This window comes from Microcebus murinus, chromosome 23 (genome assembly GCF_040939455.1).
Source record: "Microcebus murinus isolate Inina chromosome 23, M.murinus_Inina_mat1.0, whole genome shotgun sequence".
In the NCBI taxonomy this organism is placed as follows: Eukaryota; Metazoa; Chordata; class Mammalia; order Primates; family Cheirogaleidae; genus Microcebus; species Microcebus murinus.
This window is the reverse complement of record NC_134126.1, coordinates 31,657,278-31,669,226: the sequence shown is the minus strand read 5'-3', so window position 1 is coordinate 31,669,226 and position 11,949 is coordinate 31,657,278. Positions and strand designations below refer to the sequence as shown.

The 11,949-nt window shown below is 57.1% G+C and overlaps 1 protein-coding gene and 1 long non-coding RNA gene across 2 annotated transcripts; one reads left to right on the top strand and one right to left on the bottom strand.

Moving 5' to 3' along the window:
* Window positions 1-215: 215 nt before the first annotated feature.
* Window positions 216-3,091, bottom strand: PHLDA3 (pleckstrin homology like domain family A member 3). The gene is made up of 2 exons (XM_012744389.3): window positions 2,273-3,091; window positions 216-857 (listed from the first exon to the last, which is right to left on the bottom strand). The coding sequence occupies exon 1, from the start codon at window positions 2,715-2,717 to the stop codon at window positions 2,340-2,342; it is 378 nt and encodes a 125-aa protein (XP_012599843.1). The 5' UTR covers window positions 2,718-3,091; the 3' UTR covers window positions 216-857; window positions 2,273-2,339.
* Window positions 2,534-7,166, top strand: LOC142863856 (uncharacterized). Its single transcript, XR_012914491.1, has 3 exons — window positions 2,534-2,622; window positions 4,720-4,905; window positions 7,009-7,166. It is a non-coding gene; the product is annotated as an uncharacterized LOC142863856 (long non-coding RNA).
* The last annotated feature ends 4,783 nt before the right edge of the window (window positions 7,167-11,949 follow it).

Below are 11,949 nucleotides of genomic sequence, written 5' to 3'. Positions count from 1 at the left end.
ACTGAGCTGGCCGTGTGACGCCCCCTGGTCCAGGCCCAAAGGCCCCTCCTTCCTGGAACTACTGAGGCTGTAACCTACTGGGGCTGTGATGTCCCCGCCCGCCCAGACCGGAGATTTCAGGAATGGGCTGTGGATTGGGAAGGTGGCGGTGGGGAGAGAGACGCCCCAGGGCATGGGTCTCTGTGGGCAAAGAATCTCACTCGGCAGACCAGACAGCGCGGTTACTGCCCTTTGCGGGGCAACTTCATTTTGGGACAGACATGAAATGGTAATGGTCAGACCCACCCCACCCCCACCACTTCCAGGCCTAGCACTGCAGTGGGGGGAAGATGGGTAGAGTGGGGGTAAAGTGTGCAAAGAAAAGGCCTGGATGGGTGGGGGTCCCCAAAGGACCTAAGCAGCAGGAGACCCCCAAGTATGGGCCTCAGGCCCAGCAGTCCCCTCTCCCGGAGGTGAGTCCAGAAGCCGTCCCAGGATAGGCCCCCTCTGGGCACCAGGCTGGCCTCCTCGTGTGCCCCCATAGAGGACCGGCCTCCTCCAGGCGTGGCTCAAAGCCGGGGGCGCGCAGCAGTCTGGGGGACAGATGGCAGGACCCCGGCAGGGAGGGCGCTTTGAGGCCAGCTCTCCCTCATGCTCTGTGAGGCCAGGCCTGCGGCCAGAGGCCCCTGAGCGAGGTCTGTCTTGAGAGTTGGAGACGTCCAAGGGCTGAATCTTCATCCTCAGCCCCTCGCAGCCTTCTGCCCTCCTCCCGGGCCTGTCCCTGCCCTCAGCTCCAGCGCCTCCTCCGCGCGTCCACAGCCTCCGCCTCGCCACGTGAGGCGCAGTCACGTCCCCTCCAGCCAAAGAGGGCAGGGGAGCTGGCGAGAAAGAACGGCAGTTACGGAAGGCGGCACTGGGGAAAGGGACCTGCTGGCGTCCCAGCCTTCCCCACATGGGGACCGGCCCAGCAGGAAGCATTTGTGCACTCTGTGCTCAGTGGGCGCTGCGTCCTCCCAGCCCCCCAAGGCCTGCGGGATCCACGTGGTTCGATCCTCAGCACAGGGGTCTGCCTGGCGCCGCCTCCCAGCCAGCCCTCACTGCCCCGCGGGAGGGGGTGGACCCGAGGATGAAAGGGGGCGCTAACTGGGCCCCCCCTCACTGGACTCCCCACTTGTGGAAGCGGAGAAGATGCCTGCAGGCGGTGGCAGTGCCGTGGGAGGTGGTTCTGGGGCGAGGGGGGTGTAGGAATTAAGACGAGAGTGGTACCACTCCCTCCTCCGCCCGCTCCTAGTTCCCACGGGGAGCAAATGGCATCTGGGGAAGAGGGCACAGGGCTGGGAGCCAGGGTTTCTAGGTTCTATTCCTGTCCCTCCCCTGGGCCTTCCTGACCACAAATCCACCCCCACCCCTGCCCTACTGCTCACAGAGGATTAGGACATCACAAACAACAACTCGCAGCGCCATCCTGCCCCTGCCTCAGTGCCCCGTCCCCTCCTCCGGCTTCTCCTTCAACCCAGCCAGGCCTTGACTGCACTCCTGGCCCAGCCCGCCCCCTGCTCTCCCAGCAGCCCGGCCCCAGGGCCCAAAACCCACTGGCAAGAACGGGTAGTCACACTGCACACCTAGGCTATGTGGAAACAAAAATTAAATAATAATTTTAAAAGGAAAATAAAAAGAATGGGGAGCTGGAGGCCTCAGGCCCAGTCGGGCCAAGCCCTCCCACTGAGGCCCCGCCTTGGGTGCTGGGGCTCCTTGGCTCTGTCCCCAGCCCTCTGGTGACTCCTTTGCCAACAGGGATACTGTCTTTCTGCATCAATGCCATGTTCAAACTCTAAGGCAAGCGTTCATGCTAGAGGAAGGAGGGTCGGTCTCCGCCATTCATCTCCAGCCTTGGTTCTCCCCCAGGAGCTGCCCTGGGTTGGGGCGGGGGCCCAGCAGCTGGGGCGGGGGTGCAGGCCAGCCTCCTTCCAGCTGAGTCAGGGCTGAACCCTCTCGTGGCAAGGCCCATCCCAACCCTGGGCTCCCCTTCCAGGGCTCCCCTCTTCCTCTCAGACACCTGGGTCGCATTCAGGACCCTCCTGCCTGGCGGCCCAGGGGAAGGTCCAGCTCTGCTCAGTAGGCCACTGGCCCCGTCCCCCCATGCTCAGACTCCTGGGTGCCTAGTCTCTGATGGCCACAGGAACCCTCCCTAGGACTGTCCCGCTGTGAAGTGGAATGCTGTTCCCTCCCTCAGTAGGGGAAAGAGGTGAAGGGAAGGAAGGAGAAAGCGAGGGCGCAGTCCCTGGGGTCTTACCTGGCATGACCTCTGGGCACCGCGGTGGTGAGAAGCATGAAGAAGGTACGATGGTGCGCCTGGCGCTTTAGGACACGAGGGTCCCGGTCCCCAGGCTCTGCCGGGCCCGCACTGTCTGGATGGCCTGCTGGTTCTTGAACTTGACCAGGCCCAGGGTGATCTGGGCGTTCCAGCCCGGGTCTTCCAGGGGGCAGCGGAAGTCGATCTCGCCACCGCCCTCGGTCACCAGCGTGAAGTAGATGTGGCGCCCGGTGCTCTCCACGCACTCCACGGCCTTGATGCGCGCGAAGCTGAGCTCCTTGGGCCGGCCGCCCGTGCCCTTGGCCTCGAAGAGCTGCAGCCCGCGCTCGGTGAGCACGCAGCGCTTCCGCTTCCACAGCTGCAGCAGCCCGCCGCTGCGCTTCTCCAGCACGCCCTCCTTGAGCACGGTCGCCGCGGCCGTCATGGGCGCCCCGCGGGTCCGAGACAGCTGCAGGCTGCGGAGGGCGCGGTGCCCCTCCCGGCCCCGCCGCGCGGGATTCTGGCGCCCGGGGCCGCTGGCTGAGCGCCCGGCCCGCCCGAGCCCGCACTGCCCCGTGCGCGCGCGCCGCGGCCCTCGGGACACCGCTGCCCGGGCGGTGCGCGCTGGTGGCCCTGCCCGCTCCGCGCCCGCCGCTCCGCTTCGGCCCGCACCGCCTCTGCCCGCTGCCTCCGCGCCGCCCGCCCGCCCGCGCCCCTGCGCTCCTGCGCCCCGTGTGCGCTGGGCAGCCGCTTGCGGGATGTGCCCTTACATGTCCCGCCGCTCGCTGCCTGCGCCGCCCGCCCGCCGCCGCGCATTCCTGCCCCGGCCGGCCCTCCCTCCCTCGGCGCCGCCGCCCTCTCGCCAGGGCCCGGGGGCGGGGCCGCGGCGGGGCGCGGGCGCTCACTGGCGGCGCGGGGCGCGGGGCGGGGAAGGCCGAGCGGACAGCGGCGCTGCGGCCCCACAGCCCGAGCCCGCTGGCCGGCCGGCCGCTGCTTGGACGAAGGGGGAGAAATGGGGAGGAAAGAGGAGGCGCATCTCCTAGACCGCACTGCTTGCGGGGGACGGCGGGGCGGGGGGCGGGGGGGTGTCCTTATTCCCTTTCCCCAGCTTTCTTGTCTTTAGGGAAGGATAGGGACGCTGGCGCTGGGCCAGGCACTGGCTCTCCTAGGTCCCATTCTGCCCATTTGGTCAGTTCCTCCAAGCCTATTGTTTCTTCAAGGCCTATTCATCCACATGTTAATAATAGATTATTATGGGAATAATGATACATAATAATGACAGTAATAAGACCTCTCTGTACGGACACTTTGTGTTTCCATCCTCCTGCCCAACGAGCACAACCTAACGGGCACAGGGATGGCCCAGGTGTGGGGGAAGGGTGCCTTTTCCTCCCCGCCCCCCAGCCCACGAGGCAGGGGGCAGGACGGAGCCGTCGGTTTCCCATCGGTAGTCGTCCTCCGCTCACACGCTCACCGCGCGGCTCCTGACTCCCAGGGCGCCCCTCCGGGACAGGGAGCGGACACTGCCATAAGAGAGGAAAGGTAGACAAGACAGGTGTCCCTGAGGCCCAGGGGGCAGCGGTGGAGGCAGCTGGAGGTGGCCACAGCCCTGCGCAAGGCCACCCCAAGGCCTCAGCCTGTCTGCCAGTCATGCCCTCCCGTGGCTCCATAGGAGTGTCCCGAGTGCACCAACCTGGCACAGTCCTGCCATGATCCCAACTTCTCTCCCTGAGGACACAGGGCTCTAGACCAGGCTCTGCCCCTGACTCTGTTTAATCAGTTCCGCCCTTCCCCCACGGGGCCTGGGACCCGCTGGTGCTATCCCCAGTTCCACGTTAATTCACAACTGTATGCACTTTTGAAGTTTACAGAGCCCTCTCACATGTTTTAGATTCTTATGACAGATCAGTGGTTTTTTTTTGTTTTTTTTTCTCACTTTGTTGCCCAGGCTAGAGTGAGTGCCGTGGAGTCAGCCGAGCTCACAACCTCAAACTCCTGGGCTCAAGCGATCCTGCTGCCTCAGCCTCCCAAGTAGCTGGGACTACAGGCATGTGCCACCATGCCCAGCTAATTTTTTCTCTATATATTAGTTAGCCAATTAATTTCTTTCTATTTAAAGACGGGGTCTCGTTCTTGCTCAGGCTGGTTTCGAACTCCTGACCTTGAGCAATCTGCCCGCCTCTGCCTCCCAGAGTGCTAGGATTACAGGCGTGAGCCACCGTGCCTGGCCCAGATCAGTATTATTATTGAGAAAAATGAGACTCAGAGAGGCCAAGCAACCTCAGTGAGGTCACACAGCTTTGTGAATGGCAAAGCCAGGATGAGCATGTGGGGTGGCTAACAGGGCCCAGGATCTTTTGATGATTCCAACAACACCTCTGCGTAAGCACCTGAACATAAACAGTTCCCTTTAGAAATGGCCCAGCCACCTACTCTTTTCTCTTCAGCTTACTGAGTGGAGGCATGCCGGGCATTTGGACGCAGGAGAAGGGCAAAACAGGAATGCACTGCGGATAGCAAGAGCGAGTAGGCAAAGAGGGAGGAGGGAATTCAGCGGGGCATACTCTACTGCTAGAAGGATCTTCGCCAATGAAACATCCAACTCTCAGCAGCACTTCTTCCCGGTGGCCTGGGTAGGTCCTGGAAACCTGGAGTCCTGTCTTCCAGTCTCATGACCTCCTGGGGCGAGGGGAGATGACTCATTCTGGATCTTCCCCCAGAACTGGCATCTTTCCTGGTAGCCCCGTCTGGGAGAGGCTCGGGCCCAGGTTGGGTTATGTGGGCCATGAGAAGAATAAAGAAGTGCTCAAGAGCCAGGGGGAGAGGGTGCAGAGGGGGCTGGTGCTGGTGCTCCCTCCCTGGTGGGGTGTCCCCCTACCTCCCCAGGGACAGAAGCTCCCACTCGGCCTTCCGGGGCACTCGGCCGAGGCAACGTCGGCCCCACAGATACTCAATTCTTAATGACTTGTTGATCCAGTGATGGACAGAATGTCCCCCTGGTAGCAGCCCAGAGCTGGCTCCTCCTCTGCCGGCCCCACAGGGAAGCTGATATGCACTGTCAGTCGATCCGATCCGAGTCCAGCTGGAACAGGCCGGATTGCAAAACAGCCCCAGGAAAGAGTATACTGGGAATGGTTCTAGCTCGGCCTGAGCCACCCCACGTTGGATGGGGAGGAGGACGCCGCGTGGGGAGCAGGACCCACTCTGGGGGCTGCCCAGGACAAGGTGGAAGGAGAAGTGGAAATAAGGTGGGCCGGAGGCAAGAATGGCACCCAGAGAGATGCAAAAAGTAACAGCTTCTGTTTCTTGCAATACTTATTCCCATGAATTCTACGTACGGCTCATAAATTGTTAGACTCAATCTAAAGCATTGATGATCATTTTATTAACAAAATAGAATGTACATTAACACCGTAGAAATTTTAAAACTGAAGATGACGTCGCTCCTCTTCTCCAAATCCACCAGAGCCCTCTCATTTCGCTCTGAGTAAAGCCAAAGTCAGGGAGGCCACCTGCAAGCCACCCCACCCCCAGATAGGCCCTTCACTTTCTGACCTCACCTCCCGAACTCGCCCCTCCCTCCCCTGGCTCCAGCCCTAACCCTCACCATCCCTGGAATCCCACAAACCTTCCTCAGGGGCTGTGCACTTTCTCTTCTCACTGTCTAGAACATTCTCCCCAGGACTGCCCTGTGGTTCTTCACCTCACTCAGCCCTTTGTTCAGACATGACTTCTCACCGTACCTGCTCCCCGCGTGGCTTTCTCTCCAGCACATGTTAGCATCCTCAGCTCCGTAGTTCTCTTATTCATGGCTCAGCTCCTCTCCTAGAATGCAGGCGCGGTGCCAGCAGGGAGTCTTATCTGTTTCCTTCGCCCCTGTGGCCCCGGCAGCTGGAATGTTGCCTAGTTCACAGCAGGCCCTCCATAAAAAATTGTTGAACGAACAAATGAAATGGCAATGTACCTGACAAAAATTGGGAGGGTAATGCAATAGTTTCCCCTTCTGTCATTATCGGGAGCCAACAAATGCAATCTAGAGTTAAGGAACTAATAAAAACAGGTCTAAGTATATCATTTAAAACAATGGAAACCACTGGGCAGTTGTGGGAGATTTTTAGGGCAGTAAGACTGTCCCGTAGGATACTGCAGTGGCAGATGCATGACATTATGCATTTGTCAAAGCCCACAGAAGAGTACAATATCAAGAGTGAGCTTAAACTATGCATGTTAATTAGTAATATGTGTATCAATATTGGTTCATTCATAGAAACAAATATACCATATTAATACAAAATGTTAATAATGGGGAAAATATGGGGGGCAGAGGGAGGTATACAGGAACTCTGTGCCATCTGCTGAACTTTTCTATAGGTCTAAAACTGTTACAAGAATTAAGTCTATTAATTAACACCAAAAATAAATGATTAAAGTGGTTCCTCTGGGGAAAAATGGGGAAGGAAGATAGAGACTTGTATTTTTTCATTATTCACCATTTTGTATTGCTTGATTTTTTTTAATCCTGTGCATGCATTGCTTCCCTTAAAAATCTAATTCAATGCACAGTACATAAATGTCCATGCAGTAGAGCCATTAAAAATAATCAAACAGATCTGCGGGTCTTAATAGAGAGAGATGTCTGAGATGTGTTGTTTCGTGGGGATCTGTTTCAGTGTAGGAAGTGTAACGTGGTATATAGCATGACCCCGCATGAATAAAAGTCCGCCTCTGTTGTACAGGTTATCTGGAAGGAGTGATCAATATGCTACCTGTGGGATCTCCAGGATGTGGCCGGACAGCATGATGATGCTTGTCACTTGGTGAGCATGCTTCCGTGTGGTTTGGATGTCATACTCATGTCTTACACGTTTTAAATAAAATAAACACACACATATTACACATACTTTTAAAATAAAATTTCAAATGCAGGGGCTGGCGTGAAACCAGGGGTTGAGGTAGAGGCTTGCATGATTGTTGCTGGAGTCAGGGCATTCCCGGGGTTCTCCAGGGCGGGCGCTGGGGAGCCCCCAGTGTAGGGGAGAACACCAGAGCAGAGCAGGCCCTCTTGCCCCTGCAGTGCTCTGCCCGTTCCCCAACCTTGGGAAACCTTGTAGAAAAGGGGCTGGCTCCCCATTGTCCCCTGGCAACGTGCAAACAAATCACCTGGGGATCTTATAAATGCATATTCTAATCCAGCAGGTCTGGGATAGGAGCTGAGATTCTGCAGTTCTAGAAGCTTTCGTGTAACGCTGATGCTGCTAGTCTGTGTTACGCACCTTAGATAGCAAGGGTCTAGAGCAGTGGTTCTCAAAGGGTGGTGTCGGTATTGCCCAGGCGGAAACTTGTTGGAAATGCAGATTCTAGGCTCTACTCCAGACCTACCAAGTCAGAAACTCTGGGTTTGGGTCCCAGCGATCCATGCTTCACAAGCCCTCCGGGTGACTCTGATGCACATGCGTGAGAGCCGGTGGTACTGGGGAAGGCGCACTCAGCTCCGAGACAGGCCACGCGCGCTATGGCCGCAGCTGTGACACTTGGTGTTGCCTCGGACAGTCAGTCCCCCTCTCTGACCTTAGTTTCCTCATCTGTCGAATGCAGGCTGTCTAGCTCTGTCTTACAAATTCAGTACAGATTTGCAAGAAAGCCTGGCTAGTTTATGGGTGTCAGGGAACTCTCTATATAGGTGAGAAAAAAATGTAGCTACTCCCTCCTCAACCTGCCCCACATTCCTAGATTCGTCAGGCCAGGTATCTCCTCCTCACCTGGATGGGGCAGGAAAATAGGTCCACAGCCCTGCTTCTCCCCGCCCCCCCCCCCCCCCCCGCTTTCTGGGCTTCTGCACGCCCCCTCCAATCCACAGGTTCCCCCCTGCTCTCCTCTCCCTGGGGGCCCGGGGGGCAGGGAGACCCACCCCCCAGCTGTCCTCTCCCTCCAACTCCTCCTGACCTGCTCACCCCCTTTGATGTACAGCTCTTTGTTCCAGAGCTTTGGGGTTTCCTTGGATCTCTGTTGTTCTAAAGGGAAACATGGGGGGGGGGAACAGCCGGGGTTTGAAGTCTCTAATGACTTAGGTTTTATGGGCACCATTGCAACAGAACTCAGTGGGCAGCACCCTGCAGCCGACCCGCCCAGGCTTGCTCCCGGGCCTGGCGTGTTCGGTGGAAATTCCCTCCCATGCTCAGCCCTTTAATCACTTTCCAGCCCAATAACTTTCCTGATTCACCAGGGATCCCTTTCGTCTTGAGAGCGCCCACTGCCCTTCTCCGATGGGGCTGAGTCTGGGCTTGAAGGCATTTGATCCCAGCTTGGGTCTGAGATTGGACTTGTGGGCTCGGGGGTCAGGTTGGGGCCTGCAGGATTTTCCCTTTCCCCATGCCATCTTGGCATCTGGGTGCCCATGTGGTAGGAGCAAAGGGGCTGCCCTGGAATGACACTCTTCCTTGGGGACGCTGGGGTCGAGGGGCAAGGATACCAGAAGGAGTCTGACTGATGCCCAAGGAACTAACTAGTGTCCTTAACCAACCGGCCAGTAATAGCTGTGCAACCCTGACACAGCGATTGCTTTCTGTTCCATAGCTTCTCTTTCCTTTTAATAATAATGTGCTTCAAATGCAAGCAGAACTCCACACCCTTCTTGTCCCTCCAGCCCCAGAGACAACAATCACTTAGGTTGCTGGGGGTCTTGCCAGATATTTGTCTACACTTTTCACATGTTTGCAGCCGGACCAGTACAAAGCAGGGTTCTCATTGGCAATGGGAGGGGGTTGGTTGGAGGATGAGGGGATAAGTCCCCTTCTAGTTCTGACATCTTCTGCATTTGTGGTTGGCTCTTCCCTTTTCCCCTAAAGAACAGACATTTGTAGACTCTCTCTAAAATTGCAGGGGGAGGGAGGGAGAATGCATAGGGGAGCAGGAACGCAAGGAACAGTGTGTCCACAGGTAACAGTGGCAACAGCAGTTCCTTCTCACTGAGAGGAGGGGATTATGGCTGAGTCTTTTCCTGCTTGCCTCTGATTTGCAAATGCTTCATGGTGAGAGTGTATGAAGATTATTCTTCCTGAGTGTTACTGTGACAACAGGGAAGTTTCTCTGCAGTGTCCTTGTTGAGATCAGGCAGAGGAGGAGGCTCTGAGCTGTCCAGCCTGGGAGTGGGGCCGAGGGGAAGTGAAGAACAGGTAGCTCAAGGCAGAGGGACATGTGAGGGGCAGAGGGAGGAGAGGGAGGCTCCCAGCACGTTCTTAGATGTGATCTATGGGGAGATTCAAGGGAAGGAACTTTGGAGTAAGTCCTACTGTGTGTGAATTAGGTAGCTGTGAGCTAAGCCCTGGGCGAGGCTCTAGGCAAATTGCTGAGTCGGAGTTCTCTTCTTAATAGGGACTGGCAAAACGGGGGGGCGGTGGAGTTCACATCCTCTGGGAATCCCCTCCTACCTTTGGCAAGAAGATGTTTCCTCCTGCTGAGAAGGTCCCAGAGGTGAGTACTAGATCTTTGACAGGCCACAGCGCTGACTTTGCAGAAACATGGTCTCCCAGTACTGGACGTGGCCTGTTCAAGGTGCTATCCCCACGTCACTGCTGATGTTGGCATGCGTACTAGTCGAGATGGGCCAGGTTATTCTGCACCAACGGACTCCCCCCAAACCTAATAGCTGAACACGGCAAAGTTGTCCCACGCACCAGATGTCCTACTTGGGCTGGCAGGGGAGGCTCTGCTCAGTGGGGTACACACAGATCCAGGCTGATGGCAGTTCCATCTTGACATCACTTCCACCCTCTCCACAACAGAGAAAAGGGGTGAGTCACTCCTGGTCTCAATTAGAGGCCAGAGCAAGCCACATGGCCACATCTCAATTCAAGGAAGGAGGAGAAACGTAACCTTGCCATGAGCCCGGAAGATGAGGAGTAGCTAAAGGACCAGACAGCGCGGTTGCCATGGGACTGGTGGGTGGCGCCCAGGAGGCAGGACCACAAAGGCTCCTCTCCCTCCTCCAGTAGGGAGCAAAAATCCCCCTTGGCCCAGGACCAAGCCCTTGAACTCTCGGGAAGAGTCAGGCTGAGGTCAACGGCGTGGAAATGCGGAAGGCTCAGGGGCAGGTGCTTCAGAAAAGTCACCGAGGATTTGTCCAGGCATGAAAAATGCCCACTAAGGGCTTTGTTCATGACGGGTCTGCTTCCTGAATTTCCATGGCCTTTGGGGCGAGTCTTCCTAGGCCCATAAACTCAGAACATCAGAGCTGGGCGGGTCCCCTGGAGCCCAGCTGCACAGGTGGGGCCCCGGAGAAGTGGCAGCAGCACCTTCCCCTGGGAGCTTGTGCGAGATGCCTGTCTTGGGCCACACCCAAAACTACTGAACCAGAATCTGCATTTTAACAAGATCCTGGGGAGATTCATATGCACATTAAACCTTGAGAAGCACTTCCCTGGAACTAATTTAGGGCAACGTCTTCATTTCACAAATGAGGAGCTGACACCCAGAGGGGAGGTGGATGGCCCAAAGTCACATAGCTGGTTCCAATCCTGGCTCCACCACTCACCAGGGACTTTAAGTCACTTAAAAATTCACTGAATCTGTTTCCTCTTCTATGATAAACAGATAATCTAACCACTTCCTAGTGGTCATGTGACAATCAAATAGGACAGCATCTAGGCTGGTGCCAGGGATAGCGCATGTGCTCGATAAATGTTAGCTATGGTCCTGACTTACTGTTCTGGCACCACTCCTCATGCCCCCAGTATGTGGCAGTTTCTTCTTAAGAATAGAGTGCATGGGCCTGGCGAGGTGGCTCACGCCTGTAATCCTGGCACTCTGGGAGGCCGAGGCGGGAGGTTCACTCAAGGTCAGGAGCTCAGAACCAGCCTGAGCAAGAGTGAGACCCCGTCTCTACTAAAAATAGAAAGAAATTAATTGGCCAACTAAAAATATAGAAAAAATTAACTGGGCATGGTGGTGCATGTCTGTAGTCCCAGCTACTTGGGAGGCTGAGGCAGGAGGATGGCTTGAGCCCAGGAGTTTGAGGTTGCTGTGAGCTAGGCTGACGCCACGGCACTCACTCTAGCCGGGGCAATAAAGCCAGACTCTGTCTAAAAAAAAGAGAGAGAGTTCAGGGATGGGACCTGGACCCAGCTGCCTGCACGCCCTGACTGCGCTTTTCCTCCTCGACTGATGAACTGAGCTCACTGGGCTCCCCGTGCCCCATCAGGGCCCACTGAAAGGCCAGGCTACGCTTGTGCAGGGAAGGCGGGGCCTGGGGCCGCCCCTCAGATCTCTGCAGCGCCGAGAGAGGGTTTAGACCGGCTCCGGATGACTCCAGGAGACAGAAATAGGAAGTTCCAGGAAGTCCTCTCTTATCACCAGACCTGTTGGGAGGCAGCTGCCGGGCGGGGCGCTGAGCTAAGCGGTTGCCGCAAGGGCGGGTAGCGGCAGGGCTGGGAGGCTGCGGCCGGGCTGGGAGGCTGCACCAGCCCGCAGGTTCTCAAGCCTGGCCCATTGGCCGCGCGAATCACAGGAGGAGCCTTTCAAATGCAGATTCCCAGGCCCCACCCGCGCCGACAGAATCCGAATCTCCAGGGGTGGGGCTGGAAATCCACTTTAAAAGGCTTCCTTCTCCGACTCTCACAGTTCGGGGGCGGTTGGGGGCGGGGCGGGGCCGGAGTCTCCGGTAGTCTAGAGAGCTGCTCACT

Excerpts from the sequence above, each read along its gene's own strand:
- PHLDA3 (XM_012744389.3), bottom strand. The coding sequence starts at position 2,717 with ATGACGGCCGCGGCGACCGTGCTCAAGGAGGGCGTGCTGGAGAAGCGC.